At 44.8% G+C, this 23,567-nt stretch overlaps 1 protein-coding gene across 1 annotated transcript in view; it reads right to left on the bottom strand.

Moving 5' to 3' along the window:
* EFCAB6 (EF-hand calcium binding domain 6) overlaps window positions 1–23,567 on the bottom strand; it is a 256,909-nt gene that overhangs the window by 81,882 nt on the left and 151,460 nt on the right. The window contains exons 16-19 of the mRNA XM_063076100.1: window positions 22,025–22,139; window positions 19,553–19,686; window positions 15,805–16,037; window positions 7,247–7,343 (exon numbers count right to left, since the gene is read on the bottom strand). Coding sequence (XP_062932170.1) covers window positions 7,247–7,343; window positions 15,805–16,037; window positions 19,553–19,686; window positions 22,025–22,139 — 579 coding nt within the window. The remainder of the gene's footprint in view (window positions 1–7,246; window positions 7,344–15,804; window positions 16,038–19,552; window positions 19,687–22,024; window positions 22,140–23,567) is intronic.

The raw sequence follows: 23,567 nt of genomic DNA, 5'->3' as shown, positions 1-23,567 counted from the left end.
AGTAGCTATTCTTATATCTAATAAAATAGACTTTAAACTAAAAACTATAAAAAAAGATAATGAGGGCCACTACATAATGATAATAGGATTGATCCATCAAGAAGACATAACAGCCATAAATATATATGCACCCAATGTTGGAGCAGCCAGATTTATAAAGCAAACTCTATTAGACCTAAAGAAGGAAATAGACACTAATACCATAATAGCAGGGACCTGAACACCCCACTGTCAATATTGGACAGATCATCTAGGCAAAGAATCAGTAGAGAAACACAAGATCTAAACAACACTCTAGACCAATTGGACTTGGCAGATATCTATAGAACATTCCATCCAACGACCTCAGAATATTCATTCTTCTCATCAGCACATTTATCATTCTCCAGGATAGATCATATGTTAGGTCACAAATCAAGTCTCAACAAATTCAAAAAAAATTAGAATTATCCCACATATTTTTTCAGACCACAATGGATTAAAATTAGAAATCAATAACAAACGAAATTCTGGAAACTATACAAACACATGGAAATTAAACAGTATTCTACTTAATGACATATGGGTCCAAGAAGAAATCAAAGAGGAAATCAAAAAATTTCTTGAAACTAATGAAAACAATGATACATCATACCAAAACCTGTGGGATACTGCAAAAGCAGTACTAAGGGGGAAATTTATCGCATTAAATGCTTACTTCAGAAGAAAGGAAAGATGGCAAGTGAACAACCTAATACTTCACCTTAAAGAGCTAGAAAAACAAGAAAAATCCAAACCCAAAGTTAGCAGAAGGAAAGAAATCATTGAGATCAGAACAGAACTTAATGATATTGAAACCCAAAAAAGAATACAAAAGATCAATAAATCAAAAAGATGTTTTTTTAAAGGTAAATAAAATTGACAAACAATTAGCATGGCTAACTAAAACAAGAAGAGAGAAGACCCAAATAACAAAAATTAGAAATGAGAAAGGTGACATTACAACTGATACCTCTGAAATACGAGGAATCATTAGAGACTTCTATAAACAACTATATGGCAACAAACTTGAAAATCTGGAGGAAATGGATAAATTTCTGGACACACACGCAAGCTCCCAAAACTGAGCCAAGACGATGTAGAAAATTTGAACAGACCAATAACAATAAAAGAGATTGAAGCTGTTATTAGAATGCTCCCAACAAAGAAAAGCCCAGGACCAGATGGATTCACAGCAGAATTCTACCAAACATTCAAAGAGGAATTGACACCAATACTCTACAAACTATTCCAAAAGATTGAAACAGAGGTAATTCTCCCAAACTCATTCTATGAAGCAAACATCACCCTGATACCAAAACCAGGTAAAGATACAACTAAAAAAGAAAACTACAGGCCAATATTGCTGATGAATGTAGACGCAAAAATCCTCAATAAAATACTAGCTAACAGAATACGGCAACACATATGCAAAATTGCACACCATGATCAAGTGGGATTCATCCCAGGGATGCAAGGTTGGTTCAACATATGCAAATCAATAAATGTGATACACTATATCAATAAAATCAAACACAAGGAGCATATGATCATCTCTATAGATGTTGAAAAGCGTTTGATAAAATTCAACACTCGTTCATGATACTCTCTACAAGTTAGGTATAGATGGAAAGTATCTCAACATAATTAAAGCCATATATGACAAACACACTGCCAATATCATCCTAAATGGGGAAAAGCTGAAAGCTTTTCCTTTAAGAACAGGAACTAGACAAGGATGCCCACTCTCACCACTCCTATTCAACATAGTGTTGGAAGTACTAGCCAGAGCAATCAGAGAAGAGAAGGAAATAAAGGGCATCCAGATTGGAAAAGATGAAGTCAAATTCTCCCTGTTTGGAGATGACATGATCCTATATATCAAACAGCCTAAAGCCTCTACAAAAAAACTCTTGGAGTTGATAAATGATTTCAGCAAAGTAGCAGGATACAAAATCAACACACAAAAATCAGTAGCATTTCTATTCTCCAATAGTGACCATGCAGAAAGGGAAATCAAGAAAGCTAGCCCATTTACAATAGCCACCAAAAAAACAAAATACTTAGGAATTGAGTTAACCAAGGATGTGAAAAATCTCTATAATGAGAACTATAAACCACTGCTGAGAGAAATTGAAGAAGACACAAGAAGATGGAAAGATATCCCATGCTCTTGGATTGGGAGAAGCAACATAGTGAAAATGTCCATACTACCCAAAGTGATATGCATATTCAATGCAATCCCCATCAAAATTCCAATGATATTTTTCTCAGAAATGGAAAGAACTATCCAGACATTTATATGGAATAACAAAAGACCATGCATAGCCAAAGCAATTGTGAGCAAAAAAATAAATAAATAAAGCAGGAGGTATAACACTACCTGACTTTAAACTATACTACAAAGCTATAAGAACCAAAACAGCATAGAACTGGCATAAAAATAGACACACTGATCAATGGAATAAAATAGAGAATCCAGAAATTAACCCAAATACCTACAGCCATCTGATCTTTGACAAAGGCACCAAGCCTGTACACTGGGGAAGAGACTGCCTCTTCAGCTAATGGTGTTGGGTTAACTGGATATCCATATGCAGGAGAATGAAACTAGACCCATACCTTTCACCATACACTAAAGTCAACTCAAAATGGATTAAAGAATTAAATATACACGCTGAAACAATAAAACTTCTTAAAGAAAACATAGGAGAAACACTTCAGGAAGTGGGATTGGGCACAGACTTCATAAATACAACCCCAAAAGCATGGGCAACCAAAGGAAAAATAAACAAATGGAATTATAGCAAACTAAAGAGCTTCTGCACAGCAAAAGAAATGATTAACAGAATTAAAAGACAACCAACAGAGTGGGAGAAAATATTTGCAAAATACACATCTGACAAAGGATTAATATCCAGAATATACAAGGAACTGAAACAACTTTACAACAAAAAAACAAGTAACCCAATTAAAAAATGGGCAAAAGAGCTAAATAGGCATTTCTCAAAGGAAGATATATGAATGGCCAACAGACACATGAAAAAATGCTCAACATCACTCAGCATTCGGGAAATGCAAATCAAAACTACACTGAGATACCATTTCACTCCAGTTAGGATGGCTAATATCCAAAAGACTGTGAATGATAAATGCTGGCGAGGTTGCAGAGGAAAAGGAACTCTCATACATTGTTGGTGGGACTGCAAAATGGTGCAGCCTCTATGGAATATGGTACGGAGGCTCCCCAAACAATTGCAGATTGATCTACCATATGACCCAGCTATCTCACTGCTGGGAATATACCCAGAGGAATGGAAATCATCAAGTCAAAGGTATACCTGTTCCCCAATGTTCATTGCAGCACTCTTTACAATAGCCAAGAGCTGGGACCAGCCCAAATGTCCATCATCAGATGAGTGGATAAGGAAACTGGTATATCTACACAATGGAATACTACTCAGCTATAAAAAAGAATGAAATACTGCCATTTGCAACAACATGGATGGACTTAGACAGAATTATATTAAGTGAAACGAGTCAGACACAGAAAGAGAAATATCACATGTTCTCACTTACTTGGGGGAGCTAAAAATAAATAAATAAGTAGACAAACTGGGAGGGGGAAGAAGACACAACAATTACAATTTCTTGAAGTTGATATGACAAGTGAACAGATATGAGGTTGTTGGGAGGGAGGGGGAGAGGGAGGAGGGAGGGAGGTTTTGGTAATGGGCCCCAATAATCAACCATATTATATATTGACAAAATAAAATAAAATTTAATAAAAAGAACCTATGTCAGGAAGATAAAAGCAGAGGGAATACTTCGCAACTCATTCTGTGAACCCAGCATTACTCTAAAACCAAAGCCAGATAAAGACATTACAAGTAAAGAAAACTATAGACCGATATCTCTCATGAATATAAATGTAAAAATCCTCAACAAAATGCTACCAAAGCAAATCCAACAATGTATAAAAAGAGTTATACCCCATAACCAAGTGGCATTTATCCCAGGTATACAAGGCTGGTTCAACATTTGAAAATCAATTAATGTAATCCATCACATCAACAGAAAAAAAAAAAAAAGAAAAGAAAAACCATGTGAAACCATGGGATCATATCCATAGAAGCAGAAGAAGTATTTAACAAAATCCAACACCCACTCATGATAATAATTCTCACTAAACTAGGAATAGAGGGGAAGTTTCTTAACTTGATAAAGGATATCTATAAAAAATCTACAGTTGACATCATACTCAATGATAAGAAACCAGAAGCTTTCCCAATAAGATAAAGAACAAGGCAAGAATGTTCCCTCTCACTACTGCTCTTTTCAACACTGAACTGGAAATCCTAAGTAACGTAATAAGACAGGACAGGACAAGATAAGACGAGACAAGACAAGAAAAGAAAAGAAAAAGTAAACCCCAGAGTGGGAAGGGGGAAGGAAGAAATAAAATTGTCTTTGTTCAGAGATGACATGATTGTCTATGTAGGAAATACAGAAGAATTGACATAAAAAAACTCTGAAACCAATAAGCAATTATACTAAGGTTGCAGGACACAAGAGTAATCTACAAAAGGTAATGACTTTGCTGTAAACCAGCAATGAATGAGTGAAATTTGAAATTAAAAACACAATACCACTTACATTAGCCACCCCTCCCTCCGCAAATTTGTACTTAGGTACAAATATAACAAAATATGTACAAGAGTACAAGATCTATATAAGGAAAACTATAAAACTCTGATGAAAGAAATAAAAGAAGAGCTAAATAAATGGAGAAATATTCCACGTTCATGGATAGGAAGCCTTAGTATAGTCAAGATGTCAATTCTTCCCAACTTGATCTATAGATTCAATGCAGTCCCAACCAAAATCCCAGCAAGTTATTTTTGGATATCAACAAACTTATTCTAAAGTTTATATGGAAAGGCAAAGACCCAGAACAGCCAACACAGTATTGACAAAGAACAAAGTCGGAGGACTGACACTACCTGAGTTCAAGATTATAAAACCACAGTAATCACAACAGTGTTGTTTTGGCAAAAGAACAGACAAATAGATCAATGGAACAGAACAGAGAGCCCCAACATAGACCCACATAAATATATGCAACCGAGTCTTTTCACCAAATGGTGCTGAAACAACTGGACATCCACATGCAAAAAATGAATCTAGAAACAGACCTTAGACCCTCTGTAAGAATTAACACAAAAGGGATCACAGACCTAAACATAAAATACCAAACTATGAAACTCCAATAAGGTAACAGGAAAAAATCTATATGATGTTGGGTTTGGTGATGACTTTTTAGGTGCAATCCATGAAAGAAAATTGATAAGCTGAACTTCACTATAATTAAAAATTTCTGCTCGGCTAGAGATACGTCAAGGAAATAAAGACAAACCACAGACTGGGAGAAAATATTTGCAAAAGATATATCTGATAAAAGTCTGGTATCCAAAATATACAAAGAACTCTTAAAACTCAACAATAAGAAAACAAAATTCCAATTAAAAAATAAGCCAAAGATCTTAACAGACACCTCACTAAAATAGATACACAAATAGCAAAAAAAAGCATGTGAAAAGATGTGTCACACCACATGTCATCAGGGAAACATAAATTAAAACAACTATGAGATACCACCACACACCTATGAGAATGGCCAAAACCCAGAACACTGATAACACCAAGTGCTGACAAGGAGGTGGAGCAACAGGAACTCTCCTTCAGTGGCAGAAACAAAGAGCACCCCAGACCACCTGTCACTCTCCAACAGCCTGCTTATTTATTTTCCCACAGCACTGGTCTGCTTTGTTAATAATACGCTTCGTTGCACGTTGACTTTCACCTCCACTGGCCTGTAAGCCCTGAAAGGCAGGGATCTGACTGACCTTGGTTACTACTGAACCCCAGCTCACAAGTGGGACAGTCCCTAAATGCTGAATAGATCAAAGTGGGAAGGGCTCTGGATTGGCCCTGGGGAGTCCCTGGGGCTCACCGAGAGCAGCAGCAGCAGCAGCAGATGGGGCTGCAGAGAGAGACAGGGAGGCTGCTTTTGTGAGGGGCAGAGAGGAGAGGCTGGCTGGACGAAAAGGGGCTCTTTTTGGGGTGCTGGCCAGTGGCTCACTCGGGAGAGTGTGGTGCTGATAACACCAAGGCCACGGGTTCGGATCCTTATATAGGGATGGCCGGTTAGCTCACTTGGGAGAGCGTGGTGCTGACAACAGAGGGGGCTCTTTTCTCCGACAGGTCAACCTGAGGGGGGTTGAAGGTTAAGGAGAAGCTGGTGGAGAGGGTGTGGAGCATGGTGCCAGCAGTGTGTCCCGCCCGCCTCCCCCGCTGGCCTCCGCAGTGTTGCTATAGTTTCCAGACCCTGCTCTGCACTCCTTGGCCTGGAGGGCTGCTCTGAAAGGCCAGCCGCTTTGGTCAGTGTCAGTGGCCAGCTTTGACCGGCAACTCTATAGAGCATATAGGGCTGAGAAGAGGCAGTCCCAGGAGCTTAACAGGACTTAAAAGACAGACCTTTATATTGAGCACAGACCAGGAAAGAGAAAACATAAAAAGAAAACGACCACGTGAAATGAAGCTGAGACATTCTACAAAATAATGGGAAAATACCTCCATAATGCAGTTTTAAAAACACTTTTTAGAGTGCAGTTATTGTGTCCTTGCTGCATTATAAAATGGTGATCCCTCATCCTAGATTTCAGGACAGACCCAGTTCTGCACATCTGTTCTGCTCTCCTACAGGTACAGGTGTCATGGTCAGATCACATATCCTCACCTCAAAACCATCATCACAATTTATTTGATCGCACATGGAGGGCATTTGCCTTATAAATGTGCTTTCTGTAATTTTGGCCAGACAGGAAGATAGCTCTTTAAAATGCATGTTGTAATTGTGTAAAATTAAGTAGGACAGCTTCTTATATTTTTCGTTTAAATTTTTAAATCATGTTAAGCCTGAAATAATGCCAAGAATTTCTGTTCGTGTAACTCCTGCAATTACTTATCTTTCTAAACATCGGTTGACCTTGAACATGACAATTTAGTTTGAAAAAGTCTTTTAAGAACAAGAGCAGTCATTGGATCGGGTGTACAAAGTTGTTTTCCCAACTCAGCAGCTAGAATCTAAACAGCTTGATCAATCCCAGTGATCTTGAAACATTGAAGTAGATCTTCTTTCCTTTTAAGGAAATAATCATTTTCTTACCTTCGACAAGTCTGACCATCTGTTTTTTGCTTTGGTAACAAGATACTGACGAGCCTGCTCACAAGCTAGTTCTGAATCCGCAACCTTCTGCTTTGGTCTTAAAAGAAAAACAAAATAAATAAATAACTGTATTTATATCTAATGGGCTCATTAATCTCCCACGTTTTCCCATCTCCCCTCCCCTCTCTGTTTGTTTCAAAGATACTGTTAAAGTCTGTTCTTTCACATCTGGTCTAACTTAATTCTTAAAATACAGTCTTATTTCCCCAGCTGCATGTTAGGAAAGTCTTCTTAAATTTTATAAGTCCTTGTTTATTTTCAGATAAATGCTATTCGACTTTTTTTTTTTTTGTGGCATACAAAACAAACAGGGCTCATTTATTCTCAGAGGAGGAAAACACAATATAACATTAAGTGTCTTGGGAAGAAAACAACTTAAAACTTTTATTTCTGAATTTGCAAGTTGGAGTCATAATGCAGACTAAACACTTGAGCAACAATGGGGGAACGAGGCTTACAGATTTCCGTCTCAGCTAATTTTCAAAGGTTAGGCTTGCAGAATTTGAAGATGATCAAAATTCTGTTACATTTACTCACAGGATGGACATTGAAGACACTAAAAAAGAGACCCTGTGCTCGGGGACCCTGGCCCGGCCACAGCGAAGCCCCGTGAGGACTGTGGCTGGGGGAATTTGAGATGTCCTGGCTTTTTTTCTGCTCACTAAAATAAATTAGGAAATTTATAAAAGCCCATCGTGAACACCTCCCCTCGGGCCTGGCAAGTGTGTGCCTCAGGTCAGTGTGATTTTCCCTTTCTACCTGGCTCTGCCCACCCTTGACCCCGCCTTCTCTCTCCTCCCACTCTCCTCTGAGAGGTCATCCTTCCGATGTCCCCAACCACACCATGATGCTGCTCACCCCTAAGTCTGGACCACTAGGACGGTAACTGCACCTGCTTTTCTGTTCCATCTCTCCCAACTGCCTACCGGACTGCACAGAATCATGGAACTTCAAGGGTGGAAAGGGATCCAAAGCTCAGCCCGTCCAATCCCCTATCACCACTTTACCACTAAAGGATTGGAAGGTCGATGGGATTATGTTGAATTTTCACAACTTTTGGTTAAAAGGACTTTAAGTCCTTATGAAGTACATTTCCCTGCCTCCACCTTTAGACTCCTCCTAAACCCTACCTGCAGCTGGAGGACTCACCTGGATCTCCCCAAAAGTGCTGTCACAGAGCCCCTGAGGGGCATGTGGTGTCTCAGCAAAGTCAACGCCTCTCAGCTGACCTCACTACCGAAACACACGTCCAAACGGGCCCCTGCCCCCGCAGCCCGCTTTCTTTTCTAGGCCTCAGGCTTGATTGTTTCCTTAGTCACCTATGCTCAAGCGAGGGAGTCCGGCTGCTTTCCTGTCCATTTCCCCCCTTCGCATTTTACAGGCTTGTCCCTCTGCAGAGGGCAGAGGGTTTCCTATGGCCTCTTCCAGTAGTCACTCACCTCCTCTCCCACGGCCTGGCTCGAGAGACCCTGACAATCGGTCAGCTCCTGCCCTCCTATCAGCCAGGCGGTCATCACACCACTTGTGAACACTCACTACATGCCGCTCTCGGCCCTGCACACACAGTGACTGCCAGTGTGGACTCAGTCCACGTCCTTAAGGAGCTTACGCTGTGACGGGGATCTTAGAACAAACACGTGGAAAAACAAGCGCATCAGGTACTTCCAAAGGCTGGGTGTGACCAAGAATGACAGGGACGGGGAGGAGAGGCCTGGGAGCTGCTCTCTGAGATGAAGCGAGGCAGATGCGCTGCGCAGAGACCCCGGGAATGTACCCCGTCCCAGGATGTGCTTCCAGTCCCAGTCCAGACAGACTAGCACACTTTGCCTTTTCTCTCCCTCTTATTCCAACCCCAAGCCCTGGCCGGAATATAAAATGTAACTCTCTGTGGACACTAAAAAGTAAATAACAGCGCTGATGGAGAGGGAAATCAAAATTTGAGGACTGGCATGGTCGTGAGTTTCGTGAGCTTTTTCCTCCCATGATCCCAGCTTAGACTTTAGGGCCGTCCTAGTTCTGGAACTGTGCAGTGGCCATAGACCGAAAAAACTCCAAAAGAAAGCTTGACTTTATGACCAGAGAACCAGGAAGGGGGCCCCGTAGTACAAATAGTTGGGGGGACCCCTCTTTTTGTCTCTTTCTACTCTCCCAGTCCTGATGTGAGACAAGAAGATCTGTATTTCTGCTTTCCTCTGAAACATGTCTTTGCTGGATATAGAATTTGGAGTTGACAGTTCTCTTGTTTCAGAATTTAGAAAATGTTTTGAGGCTGCACTTCTGCAGAGCTGCCACCATGCAGTGGCCAAGTAGTTACCTGAGCTCTGAGAGTCTCTCCAGCCAGAGGAAATGGGGAAAGGGGCCCCTGTGACTCAGGGATGTTGGGGGAGTCTACATGATGTATTTATCTCCCTTTTTTCTCTTACCTGAGAAGTGCACAGCAGCACAGGTAGACTAAAACCCAAGATTTTCTAGCCAGAAGACCATGAAAAGTAGCCCCTGGGGGCTGGAAAATGTGGGCAGAATCATAGAGAGGAGAGAGCTGGAAGACAGGAATCCCCACATTGGTACAGAAGTTCCAGTTCACCTTTGACATGCACCTGTGTGGAACTAACCCGAAGCATCACAGCAGCGGCTTGGAGAACTTGGCCACTGTGTAGTTGAGACTGGCCCTGGGAGGCACACACACCAGCTTCTCCAAAGAGTGCTGTGATTGCTCTGGAAACTAAACTGACCATGAGACCATGGAAGGCAGGTCAGGACTTGCAATCTGAAACTAACTGTGTTGACCGCCTGCTAAAACAAACAAACAAAAAATAAATCAACACACTCAACAGGCTTTTAACAGGACCACAGTGTCAGAATACAATATTTTAATTGTCCAGGATGGAATGCAAAATTATATAAAGAACCAGGAAAATCTCCATAACTATCAAGGTAAAAGACAACAGACACCAACCCCAAGGTGAACCAGCTGTTGAAATGATCAGATGTTAAAGCAGCTATGAAAACCACAAAGTAAGAGCAAGCGTCCTTGAAGTGAATGGAAAGATAGAAGTTCTGAGCAAAGAAATAGAAACTAAAAAAGAAAAAAGAAAAGATCCAAGTGAAAACTTTAAAATACAATAATTAAAAATAAAATTTTCCCTGTATTAGCTCAATGGCAGAATGGAGAGGACAGAGGAGAGAATCAGCAAACTTGAACATAGATGAATAGAAATACTTAAATCTGAACAACAGAGAAGACAAAAACAGCAGAGTCTCAGAGACCTGTGACACGCAATCATAAGGTCTAAGCTCATGTCACTGAGATACCAGAAGGGGAAGAGAAAAAAAATTGGTACAGAAAAAATTGTTTAAGAAATTATAGCTGAATACTCCCCAAATTTGGTGAAAAACACAAAAAGTTTACAGATTTGAGAAGTTCAGCAAACCCTAAAAGGCATACACTAAAAAGAACGCATGCACAAACACATCACACCCGTTGTGCTAAAAACCAAAGAATAAGGAAAAAAATCCTGAGAGCAGCCTGAGGAAAGGACGCCTTCCCCATGGGGAAGACTATTTGAATACTTGACACTTCTCACCGCACACCACAGAGGCCAGAAGACAGTGGAAAAACATTTTCTAAATTCTGAAACAAGAGAACTGTCAACTCCAAATTCTATATCCAGCCAAGACATGTTTCAGAGGGAAGCAGAAATACAGATCTTCTCAGTGAAGGAAAACTGAGATGATCTGTCTCCACCAGACCTGTTCTAAAAGACGTGCCACAGGAAGGTGTTCAGGGGAAGGAAAGTGACAGCAGAGAGAAACTTGGGACTTCAGAAACAAAGAAAGAGCTGCAGACATGGTAAATATCTGCGTAACTATAATACGTTATTTTTTTCTAGAGTTTCAAAATATATGAAGCATAAATTGACAGGACTAGAAGAAGAAATAGAATAATCCAAAATTAGTTTGGGGGATCTCAACACTATGCTCTTAGTAATTGATAGAATAAATAGACAGAAAATAAGCAAGAATATAGAAGACCTGAACAACACTAATAACCAATTTGATCTAATTGACATTTATAGGTCACTCCACCCAACAAAAGCAGAATAGACATTATTTTCAAGTGTACGTGGAATATTCACCAAGATAGACCATATCTAGAGTCCTGAAACAAACCTTAACAAATTTAAAAGAGTTAAAAATCACACAAAGTATATTCTCTGACCACAACAGAATTAAAGTAGAAATCAGTAACAGAAAGATATTTGGAGAATATGCAAATATTTTGAAACTAAACGACACACTTTTCTAAATAATCCATGGATCCAAGAGGACGTCTCAAAGAAAATTAGAACCTATTTTTAAATGAATGGAAATGGAAACCACAACATATCCAAATTTGTGAATCAGTGTCTACAAGGAAATTCATAGCACCTTAGTGCTATGAGAAAAGAAGGGACTCAAAAATCTGAGTTGCCAACTTAAGAAGGTAAAAAAGAACAAAAAATTAAACCCAAAAAAAAGGAGAAAGAAGGAAATAATAAAGGCAACATCAGGAATCAATGAAATTGAAAACAGAAAAACAATAGAAAAATCAATAAAAAATAGCTGGTCTTTTTAAAAGATAAATAAAATCAATAAGCCTTAACTAAACTGATCAAGAAAAAAGGAGAGAAAACACCAACTGCCAATATCAGAAATAAAAGAAGGAATATCACTAAACACCCCAAAGATATTAACAGAATAATAAGGGAATATTATGAATAATTTTATTCCCATGAATTTGACAATTTAGATGAAATGGACCAATATCTTAAAAGACACAAATTATCAAATCTCACTCAAGGAGAAGTAGAAATCCTGAATGATCCTATAATTATTAACTGGATTTATAGTTAAAAACCTTCCAACATAGGACACTCCAGGACCTGGTTATTTCATTGGTAAATTCTACCACGCATTTAACATTTAAGGAAGAAATAATAGCAATTCTATACAATTCAGAAAGTAGAAGAGGAGGGAACATTTCCCAGCTCATTTTATGAGGCCAGCAGCACCATGATACCACAGTCAGGAATGGAACTCAGGACTTATTCTTTCTTAGAGCCCGTCCCAAGAATAAGCAATTTTAAACTTATTTTCTTTATAAAATAACGTTCATTCTATTTTGCAATTACCATGTGGGTCTGCTGAACCCTCTTAAAGATCTATAGTACATTATGGGATCTTAGTGATTTTAATCTTACTCTAACTATTTCATTATCCTAAATAACGTTTAATCATTATCAATTTTTCCCAACTATGCTAAAAATAAAAAAAGATAATAATAATAAAAGAAATGATGGAATCACCTAGCAGGGTGGGATAATATTGAAATGAACCAGTACTACATCGCCCTTCGGTTTTCCTGTTGCAGTGCCCAAAGTTTTACAGTATCTTTCAAGAACGTGTAAAAGACAAAGACACCATCTTTGTCGTGCTATGCTAGATTTCACTGAACACAGTTGAATTCAGAATTCTTACTTCATGCCCAAATGGCCAAGGGAAGAAAATGTAGATAGGAAGATGCTTCATAATTATTAGATGAATCAGAAGATGAATGCACAGAGACAGAGAATAGCACTCTAGATTCTAACGATGATGCTGACACAAGCCCAAGCGCTTGATGAGTGAATAATGTATTTCCAAGGACAAAAAAGGAAATTTGGTATTTTCATTCAACAGTTAGTCCTTCAACAGGAAGGATTCGGTCATGCAATATTTTGTAATGGACCATCTAACTTTGCTAAAAGGACATGATGGTCGTCTTCATCTTTTATGATGTTCATGCACCAAAATGTACTTAATGTGGGTTGTGAGTGAATAAAATGATGAAAGGAGAAAGGGAGTAAGTGATGTCGAAAGGAAACAAGCCACTGGACAGTCATTCTAACAGCTATTTATATATCTAAAAATAAAAATGTTTTGCAGTTATGAAGCAAACAAGGTGCAGTCCTCTCTTCAACAAAGTCATAAACTCTGTTTTCAAAAATATTGTGTTTGGATGATGCAGGTGGAAAGTGAAGGTCTGGAGGGCAGAGGAGCCCAACAGACAGGGCGGGAAGGCTTCTAGAAAGGGATGGTGTCAGATTTGCTTGTGGGGACAGAGTGAGGCTGGGGCGGGGGGAAGAGGGCGAGCAAGCTCCCTAGGCAGAGGAGCTCCACTCCCCCCAAAGGCAGCCTGGGCTCAAATCCGTGCCCCACCACCCATCTCCTGTGTCCTCATGGACAAGTCCCTACCTTTGCTCTCAGCCCTGATTCCTTCATCCGTACAGTCAGATAGGAACGCCTCCTTGCAGGGCTCTTGGGGTATTAAAGGACCCGTCTCCAGGAAGCACATGCACAGGGCCTGGGCACAGAGGGCTTTCTGAAGCAGGGCGTGGGTGTCGCTCTCAGAGCTATCTTTCCACCAGACCCTTTGGAAGCCCAGCCGGGACACACTGGGCTGCAGCATGCCCTCCTTTGTATCCACCCCCGACTCTAGGGCTGCTGAAGGGTCTTTTTAAAGCACAATGTGACTCCCTCCCACCACAGCATACAAGCCTCCCCTGCCTATGGCAAAGAGCACTCAGACTCTGTCCCAGCCTGCCCTCCTGGCCTCCTGGCCACCTTCCCACCTGGCTCCACCATGCAGGCCGCTCCCCGCACACCCATCCTCTCTCTCCCTGTTTCCCAAATGTGCTCAACACTCTCACTTCTGTGATTTTGCAAATTCTGTTCCCTGGCCTTGAATGGCCTTTCTTCTAGCCTGCACCTGACAAACTCCTGCTCATTCTTCAAGATCTGGCTCAAATGTCCCTATTTTTCCTGAGCACCTCAAGAGGCTTAGGCTTTCCTGTCCCTGTGTTCCTGTGGCACTTCAGTCATCCTCCTATCTCAACGTCACTCTTCATTTTTGTACCTGTCTCACATCCAACCTTGAGCCTCCTGAAAGGAGCTTCTGAGTCTCATCCATCTTTGCAGCACCCAGTCCTGGGACAACATCTAGCATATAGTAAACCTTGGTAAACATTTGATGAATGAATGAATAAATACAAATAATAAGGTTGAGTCATTGGAAGGGGAAGATTACACTTTGTAGTTGAAATTTTCAATGTCCACACTGCATACACTCTCCGGAAAATTCTCTGGAAAGGATTTTTTTGTTTGTTTTTAATGTTAAGCAATCAAGTCTTATATTAAAGCTCCTCAGAACCTGAGCAGTTGGAAGCAGGTGTCCAACTCATGTGTTATGTGCTCATTTCACTTAGGAAGAGACTATATAGTCATTTTCTTGCTTGCTTGTTTCTTTTCTTTTTTTAGTATAGGCAAAATAAAACCTGTGAATTGGGGGTGGGGGGTGGGGAATTACAGCGCAAGATCAGAGGGCCTTCTGCAGCCTAGCCAAGTGTCGTGGCAGTCTTGCACAGTGGCTGTGGCTTCTGGGTGCTCCACTCTCTGGGGAGCTGCCCTTGCTGGGTAGAAGAGATATTTGTCTGGAGCCCCGGGGGTCCTGAATGCCTCCAGGGCAAAGTGACATAGTGAATGTTAGCATTATGCTATGTCATCATGTCAGGAAACACACCTCTGTATTATCATAGTGTATGACGACGTTGCAAAAATAGTAGATTATAACTGGTCACAGAGGGGCTGACAGGCTACTTCATTCACGCGTGTTGGCATTCAACAGATCTCAGTGGGGAGCCACCTGTGACAGGTACTGGTGAGACGGCAGCCCCATTATTCCAGGAGTGTCCCTCTTGCTGAGAGAAGGCAAACCTGAGATCCTCCTCCTTGTGTGAGTGAGTGCGCAGGAGTCTGGGAGCGCTGTCTGGGGAAAGGCTGAAAAGGGGTCTCGGTGTCTCTTGAGGTATGGATTTGGGGAACCACAGACCATCTTATGGCAGTTGATGGGAAGGCTGTCTGTGCCAACAACGTCCCAGTTCCCATCAACCGCCCTAAGATGGTCTGTGGTTCCCCAAATCCATACCTATCACCTAGATTAACCTCCGGAGGAGAAGAGGAGGTCAGGAGCATCAGTTCCTGGAGAAGGTCCATGTGTTCACTGGACAAGGATTTACCTGAACTGATTCACGCACAGGCCTCTGCCTGGTGTGCAGTGGGCCGGGAAGAGGCTGAGCCTCAGACAGGGTACAGCGTGTGCTCAAAGGTCTCCACAGCCTCGTTTTTAAAAGGCTGAGCAAAAACAAGTATTTGACTCCGGATTAAATATATGCACGTATTTACGTGCACGGAAATAAAACTGCAATGATACCAGCAACATACAAAAGTGAGTTCACACCTCATGAGACTGTGGCTGTATTTTCTGGTCATTCTGCGCTGAATGCATGTTTCTTGTGTGATTTTTCTTGAACTAAGAAAAAGACAACGAAGGCTCCATTCTTTGGTCCCTTTGCGGATGCCATGGAACGCTGGACCTCATGCTGGCCGGCGCATGGAACACGCTGAACCTGCTGCCTTCTTACCTAATGAGTCTTTGAGGCGGGTCATCTGTTCTGAATGGTCTCTTCTCACACAAATTTTGAAATTCCCGAAAATTTAAAGTGACGCTCAGTCTCAAGCCAAGAAGGCCAAGGAAGCGCTCAAACTCCTCGCCTCTGGTGTCGAGCAGTAGCTGCTGTAGCAATCTGTGAAGATCATGCATGTCGATTATGCCGTCCCTGTCAGTGTCTATTTTAAAGAAGGCAGAGTAGGGGTCCTAAAAACAAAACGCACACGTCAAAGCGCTTCCTCCTGGCCCCGGGACACTCGCAGCCCCGGGGACAGACGCACCTCCACCGGGAGGAGGCCAGCCCAGCAAGTCTCCACTACCGCTTTTGCACGTGGCGACTCCGGGAATATCCCTGCCAGGTCTTGCTTTTCCCAAGAAATTGTACACTGTGCTCTCCAGCTCCCTCTTTTAATGCAAAGAGTTCAGGAAAAGGGACAAAAGCTGGCTTTTCTTTGCCTTCCACTCTCAGTTTGTGGTACCGGAAGTAAGGAAGAGAACGTGCTGGGGCTTTCTGGTATGTACACAAATCTTGCTCTCACTGTTTTTATCTAACTTTCCTAATGTTTGGCCACTCTGTCTGCAGGAAAACTCATTGTGTGCTGAATCTCACACCGAGGTGCCACCTGAAGGCCAAGGCCGGGACCATTTTCACGGCTTATAAAGACCCAGCTGTGCCCACTGAGTCCCGGGGACCCACGCCTTCGCTGCCTGGAGGCACAGAGGTGCCCCTTTGCAGATGCTGAAACAGGCTTGGCACTTGTGGGAGCATGTGGCTTAGAGGCCGCCCTGCACGACTGAAGTAATATCTAGGGGATGGAAGTGTTGGGTATGAAGGAGGCAACAAATAGTTCCTGGGTATCTGCTATGTGCCAGACAAGCTGCTAGGTACAGGGACATAGTGACAACAACATATGGCCCCGACATCAAGGTTCTCACAGTCTGGCAGGGAAGATGTGAAGCAAATAACCGCATTCAGAGGTGTGAGATCACCGTAATGCGTCCTTAACTGCTGGACCAGAGGGACAATCTAGATGCCACTGGCCCCTATATTTATAATCTTCATAAGTTCATAACCCTCAATCGTTCCCCAAATTGCAGTCTTCACCTTCGCAGAATGAAGACTCCTAATTTTATCAGGTAGTGCATAGGCTTTGGAATCAAAGGTGTTATTTCAATTCCCAGCTATGACATTTACTACATGTGTGGCTTTGGGTAAGCGTCTCCCCATCTCTGGCTCTCAGTTTCCCCAGCTGTACAACGGGAACAGAGAGGCTGCTGAAAGGGACGCTAGTGACACAGGATCCTTTTCAGCCATGCTTCCAGGCGAGCCTGCGGGGCTGCAGAGGACCCTGTGGTGGCTCTGTCCCCAGGGCATGTCCCCAGTCCACCAAGGTGGTCTCTGTCCCTCTTTCTTCACCACAGTCAGGGAGAAAAGACTTTCCCTCATTTCCTTCAGCTGCTCATGGTCCTTGGCCTGGGTGCGAGGTGTGACTGACTCAACTCTGCCCTGGTCTGCAAGCCTACCACGTGCTGGGGTAGATTCCCTGGTTCCAAAATGACTGGGCGAACAACACCATCAGCAACAAGAGTATTTGAAACTAACACAAATCTGCTGCTGCTGTTGTTATTGATGAGGAGAGAAGTTCAAGAATTTCTCAGGAATAGGAACTCAATAAATTAAGTAAAGCAGCTAAATCTTCCCGTTCAGAAATCAAGACACCTGCTTTGTGTACTTATGCACACCTGTGAGGACACCAGCAAAGTCCCAGGGAGCCCAGATGTACCCTGCACCCTGGTCTGTCTCGCACGAAAACTGGCGATTAGGGGTTCACTTCTCTGTTTCACCCACCAGGTTATAAATTCTTTGGCAGGATGGAGTGAGTGTCGGCGAACGTCTGTTGAGTCAATTCATTATTTAATTATTTAAAATGAAGATCATCTTAGAAAATACAAGACATATGTTCGCTGTAGCCAAGCTACACTGATAATAAGGATGGGAAAACCACGGTGCCAGCCTGGAGCTGGGCTTCCCCACACTGCCCCCTGCCCCAACCCCGGAAGGTGAGAGGTGGATGAGGGGAAGAGAAGGGGAGAGAGGCCCGAGAGAGGGGTCTGGCTGGGATGAGCCAGGTGCAGCGAGGCAGCCCCCAGGCTCAGCCAGCTGGGGCAGCACCCAGCAAGGGGCAGCAGGGGAGGTGCCCGGGGCCGTCCCAGCCACCAAGGCCCTGCTAACTGCTCAGAGGGGACGTCTGCTCCCAGTGGTTTCCTGCTTTCCCTCCACCCTCTCTCCCTCTGGTGGCCATCGCCTCCCACCCAGCCGGCTTTCCTTTTTCAGAGAACTTGGCTGTCACCCCCTAAGTGCCCCTGCCTCCTCCATGCCTGAGCCGGGGCTCCGATGCTTCCCGGAGTGCTCTTCTTGGCTGGGCATTAGATTGGGTTAAATAATGAGGACGAATCCTCCTCCATGTATACACATGATGAACATATTTTTTCAAACCAAAAATTAGGATGCGTGGTCTGATGAATGGACAGAATGTTCAAAGTCAGAACCATCCTGGAAAACCCAGGCTAGACAGTCACCATAAACCTATCTATTTTAAAACGGGAGCTTGGTAACCAACATGAATCCACAATTGGTGATCAGAATGGGGAAGACGTTTCAGAGCACAGGAAAATTTGGGTTGTTCCCCCACCACCGAGGCCAGCTCTGCCACCAGGCATCTTGCCAACCTCTTCTCCTCTGCCTGCTTATGTGTCCCTCCACCCACTGGGCTAGGGGACATTCTAATTCCCTGGTGCTCACATTCCCATTTTGTAGCTAATGCTCACATGGTTTGGCTTATTAAACTGACCTTCCTTCCCACTTTAATCTCCTTCTTTTACTTCTCAGCACAAAAAGAGTTTAGGTCATCTCTACATTTGAATGCCCGCCGCCTACCTCTTCCATTTTGTCTGTTATGACCTGCGCACACATAGCAGACCTCTGTCACAGTGAGCCACATGCTCTTCCCCGGGGCCCGTGCCCCATCTGCCACCATCCTAGCTTGAGCTGCCCTGTCTATGGCTTGCTCCCGCCTTTTGTGGCCAGCACACACTTAAGGCTTAAGATTCAGTGCAGGGGCCGCCTCCTCCAGGAAGTCCTCCATAAAGGGGTCTGTTCCCTGTGCCCCTGTAGCACGCTTCAGTTCCCTTTACAACAGCCAGTCACGATGTATAGGAATTGTCCGTTTACCCTCTGTGTCTCGGCACAGGGCTCCCTGAGCTCCCTGGGGCAGAGCTCGTATTTTTCACCCCCAGCATTTAGTATCAAATCTAGCATACAGTGAGTGTGCAATACTTGTTTGGTGGGTGAATGAGTGGAATGGAATGGATGATTAAATCCTGAGTTCACTGTACCATGCCCTTGTCCCTTCCTCCCCTCCCCTCCCCTGCCTCCCCCTCCCCCTCCCCCTGCATGTCCCTGCCCTGCCCTCCCCTCCCCCTCTTGTTGGGAGGGTCTCCTCCTCCTCCTAGCAAAGTGTCATCAGAGAGACTGTCAGGGAGGGGAAGGGTCTCAGAGTCAGGCCCCCACCCAGCCCAGGGGCATGCACCTCTCTCTGATCAATGCTGAGTCTGCTCTGCGTCCCCTGCGGTGACAGGGTGTGACTGGGCAGCAGGACTCACACCCAGTGTGGCCTACATGGTTGGGAGCAAGGGGCAGGCGGTAGACAGCCACAATTTACCCGGAATGACTCCTTCAATCTCTTGGGGAAGAGTTTCAGGCATTCTTCAGCAGTTACAAAGTGGCTGTTCAAGTGGCTTTTTGGAGGAATCGGCGTCTCGGGGGGAGCCGCTTTGGGCCCACTCATCTGAGTATCTGAAACGATTGTGTAAATCAGGAGACCCCCATTAGTGCCACACGCACCTCCTTCCGCTTCAGCACATCACTTGCTCCCATCCCGGGTCCTATCAAGACACTGCACAGTCACAGCGTCCCCTGGGAGCTGAACACAGCACCCGCTTTCTTTATGGCTTGGCTTCTTCTCCTTGGATTTCTTAGAAACTTTCCCATCACCACAAGAGGAACTTGCTTTCTTCTCTCTGGTACACACCGAAGGCACTTGGGGCCCCGTCGTGTCATCGTGTCCTGGTCTCTGTCTTTCCTCTTACTCATCTCCCAATGCCCAGAGGCAGACGGTGAGAATTCCTGCCTCTTTTTTGTTTCCTATAATCATGTTCTAAAGACAACGTGTGATCCATTCAACATTTGTTAATTCCCCAGATGTTTCCTGACCACATATCTGTGAGACATCATGCAAGGGGCCTTCATGTATTTCTTGGTCATTCCAACAACCCTAGGAAGTAGCTTCTCATGTGTTTATGCACAAGGAAGCACTTCACTGCGTCCACTCCACACAGGAGGAGATGGAGGCTCAGAGGGCTCCCCTGGCTCCCCTGGGGGGCAGAGCTCACGGACAGCACAGCTGAACCCAGGCCCGTCAGAGTCCAGAGCCTGGCTGCCTACTTACTGCCCCCTCGGATTGACAAAGGAGGTGTACCCTCTACTTAAAAACCAATTCATTGTCATCAGGCTGGGATGGTCTGACAGTGGCCTTGTTGTATGGCCATGCCACCCACCGGGGGACGTGGTTTTACACGTGGTTCTCTGCACATGTTGCAACTGCACCTTCCCTGTGGGTGTGGTCTGCAGGAGGTGGGTGGTGGGCAGGGCATCTAGTGCTCACGGGCATCCTCTGGTCTAGTCTGGAGCCAGGCTTAGTCCCCATCACTACCTCATAGCTGGGGCTGTGAGTGGCCTCCTTCAAGTTTGCTACTGCTTGGCAGATGGCAGCTCCCCACCTGTCTAATCCCCTGCCTTCCCACCCTGGACCCCTGGCTGAGGGCCCGGAGCCTTGCTCTGCCTCCCCCATAGCACCGGGCCCTGTGGGAAGCAGAGGCAGCATTGGGGGATTGATGGAGGACAGCCAGGCTGCTCAGAGGGCAGGGAGGAGACAGGCCAGGGAGAGGAAGAGCAGGACAGTGACGGGGAGAACAGGGCTGGGGCAGCCGGGAGCCGAGAGCAGGCGACGGACACCATGTCGAGTTCCTGCTCTGCAAAAGAGTCGCCGGCTCGGGGACCTCGGGCAAGTGACCTCCTCATCATGGGCCCCAATTTCCACACTGAAGAATGAATGCACCTGTCCCACTGGAAGCACCCACTAAAATACATGTGCATTCCTTTTCCTTCCTTTCATTTTCCTTCAAAAGTGGCAAAACCTATACCTAGAGAAAGTGCTGAAATTCTAAAATGCTGTGGCTTCCTGCATTGCCCCTTTTTCACAGTGCGAGGCCAGTCTCCTTAGGGTGGGACCTGGTGATGATGGGCCAGGCTCTCCTGGGAGTCCCACTAGCTGGCTCAGTCACCTCCAGACTCAGCCTGGGGATGGCACCCTGCACACAACTGCTCAGTAGTGCCCGGCCAGCCTGCCAGCTACCTGCAGCAAAAGAGAAGAGTGCTCCATCGATACAGCTACATGATTTTTGCAGCTTTTTTAGGGGGCTTGTGTATTCATCTAAATGTCTGTGTGTGAGAGAAAACAGCATCGGTGAGTAGAGAGCGGGGGGCACCGGCAGCTCAGAGGGGCTGAGGCCAGTGCCCGCCATGGGGTGTGTGTCCTGTCTGCCTGCAGAGGCCTGGCATCCTGACCCTGCCTTGACCAAACGATACAAGACGGACTTCCTAACACCTGTTGGGGGTCAGGGAAGGACAGTGGCTGGGTGACCTCCGGCACATCACTGAATTTTTTAGAATCTCTGTGTCCTTATCTGTCAACAGCGAGGATAATATTTAACTAACTTATGAACAGTATCATTCATTACAGATAACCAGCATCTATTTTAGAAGGAAAGTCTTAAAGGACATGAGGTGTGATTGAAGAAATAGGCTTTGGAGTAAAATTTACAGATGATTTGTGCTCTTAGTTTGTAAAAGATTCTTTCAGGCAACGTCCCACAGTCACGGTTCTGTGTAACTTAGTGAAAAGAAAGCACCAAAACCCAGTCAGATAAAATTAAACACAAACGTCTGTATCCAGTCCCAGCACACGCATGGTTACGACATCTCCGCTTACGCCACTACTTCAATGGGCGCTGCTAGGAAAGGCCACCCAGGACGCTTCCTGGCAGGGGCGCACATGCACTTGGCCATTAGCTACCTTGGAATCCTGTCGCAAAATCAGGATAACTCATTCCTTCTTTCTTATAGCCTATTTTTGTAGGCAGCAGAGCACGCTGATCGTCACTCATGGGCATTCCGCTGTCTTCCAGTACCTGTCAGGGAGAGAGATGAGGGGAGAGAGGTAAGTTTGTCCCCAGGGCCCCTGCTGCCCCGCAGCTGCCTGGGCACCAGGCCCCTGGGCTCCAGCATGCTGCTTACTTGTCTGTCCCCACCCACAGGCTGCCCAAGGGCGGGGCGGCTTTCCTGAGTCCCTGGGCCCCAGTATGAGGCAGGTGTTTGTTGAGTGAGCGAGTGAACAATGGAGCCAGTGCGCCTGGCCTCCCCCCAAAGCCTGCCGCCGGGACACCCCGATCCACGTGCTGGCACTGCGCGGCTTTCAAGTCACATTCACATACATCCAAGGAAACACCAACAAAAGAACGCAAGGCAGTTTGAGGAGAGAAAACTAAAATTTTCATTAAAGTTTCACTATGATCCATGATTTAAGTCGAAAGCTACTGCTTTTTTTAAAGCAGGGAAGGCATCCACAGACACACTTTTCTTCTCCTCCTGCTAAAAGTTCCAACACACACAGCCCGCTGTTCCCATCTGGGGGCAGGGGAGGTGACTGAGAACACACGCTGCCCCAGGCTGGGACATGCCTTCCTGGGAGAGAGGGGTCGGCCGGACAGTCAGTCAACAGCCCGGACACAGCTACCTGCCTGGAGGTGAGCCACCCCCGGAAGGGAGGCTGGGGGACAGGGCGACAGAAGACACCAGCCCTGCTGCTCTCAAAGTATTCACAGTTTAAATGAGAAAACGCAGCTTTTCTTCCAGAAGAGGATATAGAATCGCAGTTGACAATGTGTTTGTGGGTCTCGAGGCAAGGGTGTCCAGGATGACTGCCCCCACTGGGACAGAGGACAGAGGCCTTCTGGGAGAGCTGAGTGTGCGGGTGGGCTGTGCGTGCGTGCGGGAGGCGGGGTGTGTGCACTCGTCACACACGTCAGATGGTTCTGCCGTAGGAGGCCAGGGTAGGTTACAGAGTGGAAGACCCGCAGGAGGACAGCTGTGCTTGCTGTGTCCAGGGCAAGAGACTGATGGCAGGGGACAAACAGTGTCCCGTCCTCCTCGTTGTCCCCACCACCATGCAGCAGTGCTTCTCGCCTGTATGTGCCTGGTGTTGTGCTGAGTTCCTTACAGCTGCTACATAAATCTCTTTTAATCCTTATCATAAGCCTTGAGAAAGGTCCTCTTATTAACCCCATTTTAAAGATGTGGAAACTGAGGCTAGGAAGTTTAGGAGACACGCTCTAGACCTAGGGTTCAAAACCAGTTGTTATATTAACCACTATGATGAATTCCACTGTTGCAGGAAGGGAGCTGGGGTCTGGACACAGAACAGGGAGGTAGACACGGATCGGAAACGACACAGCAGGAAGAAGGGCAGCAGGTCCCCATGGAGCCCTGGAACCCTGACGTGTCCAAGCAGGTGACACAGGCAAAGGTAGATTCTCAGCGGGAAAAAACGCTCCTGTGAT

The sequence above is a fragment of the Cynocephalus volans genome, chromosome 12 (genome assembly GCF_027409185.1).
Source record: "Cynocephalus volans isolate mCynVol1 chromosome 12, mCynVol1.pri, whole genome shotgun sequence".
NCBI lineage: Eukaryota > Metazoa > Chordata > Mammalia > Dermoptera > Cynocephalidae > Cynocephalus > Cynocephalus volans.
This window is presented reverse-complemented; position numbering and strand designations above follow the sequence as displayed.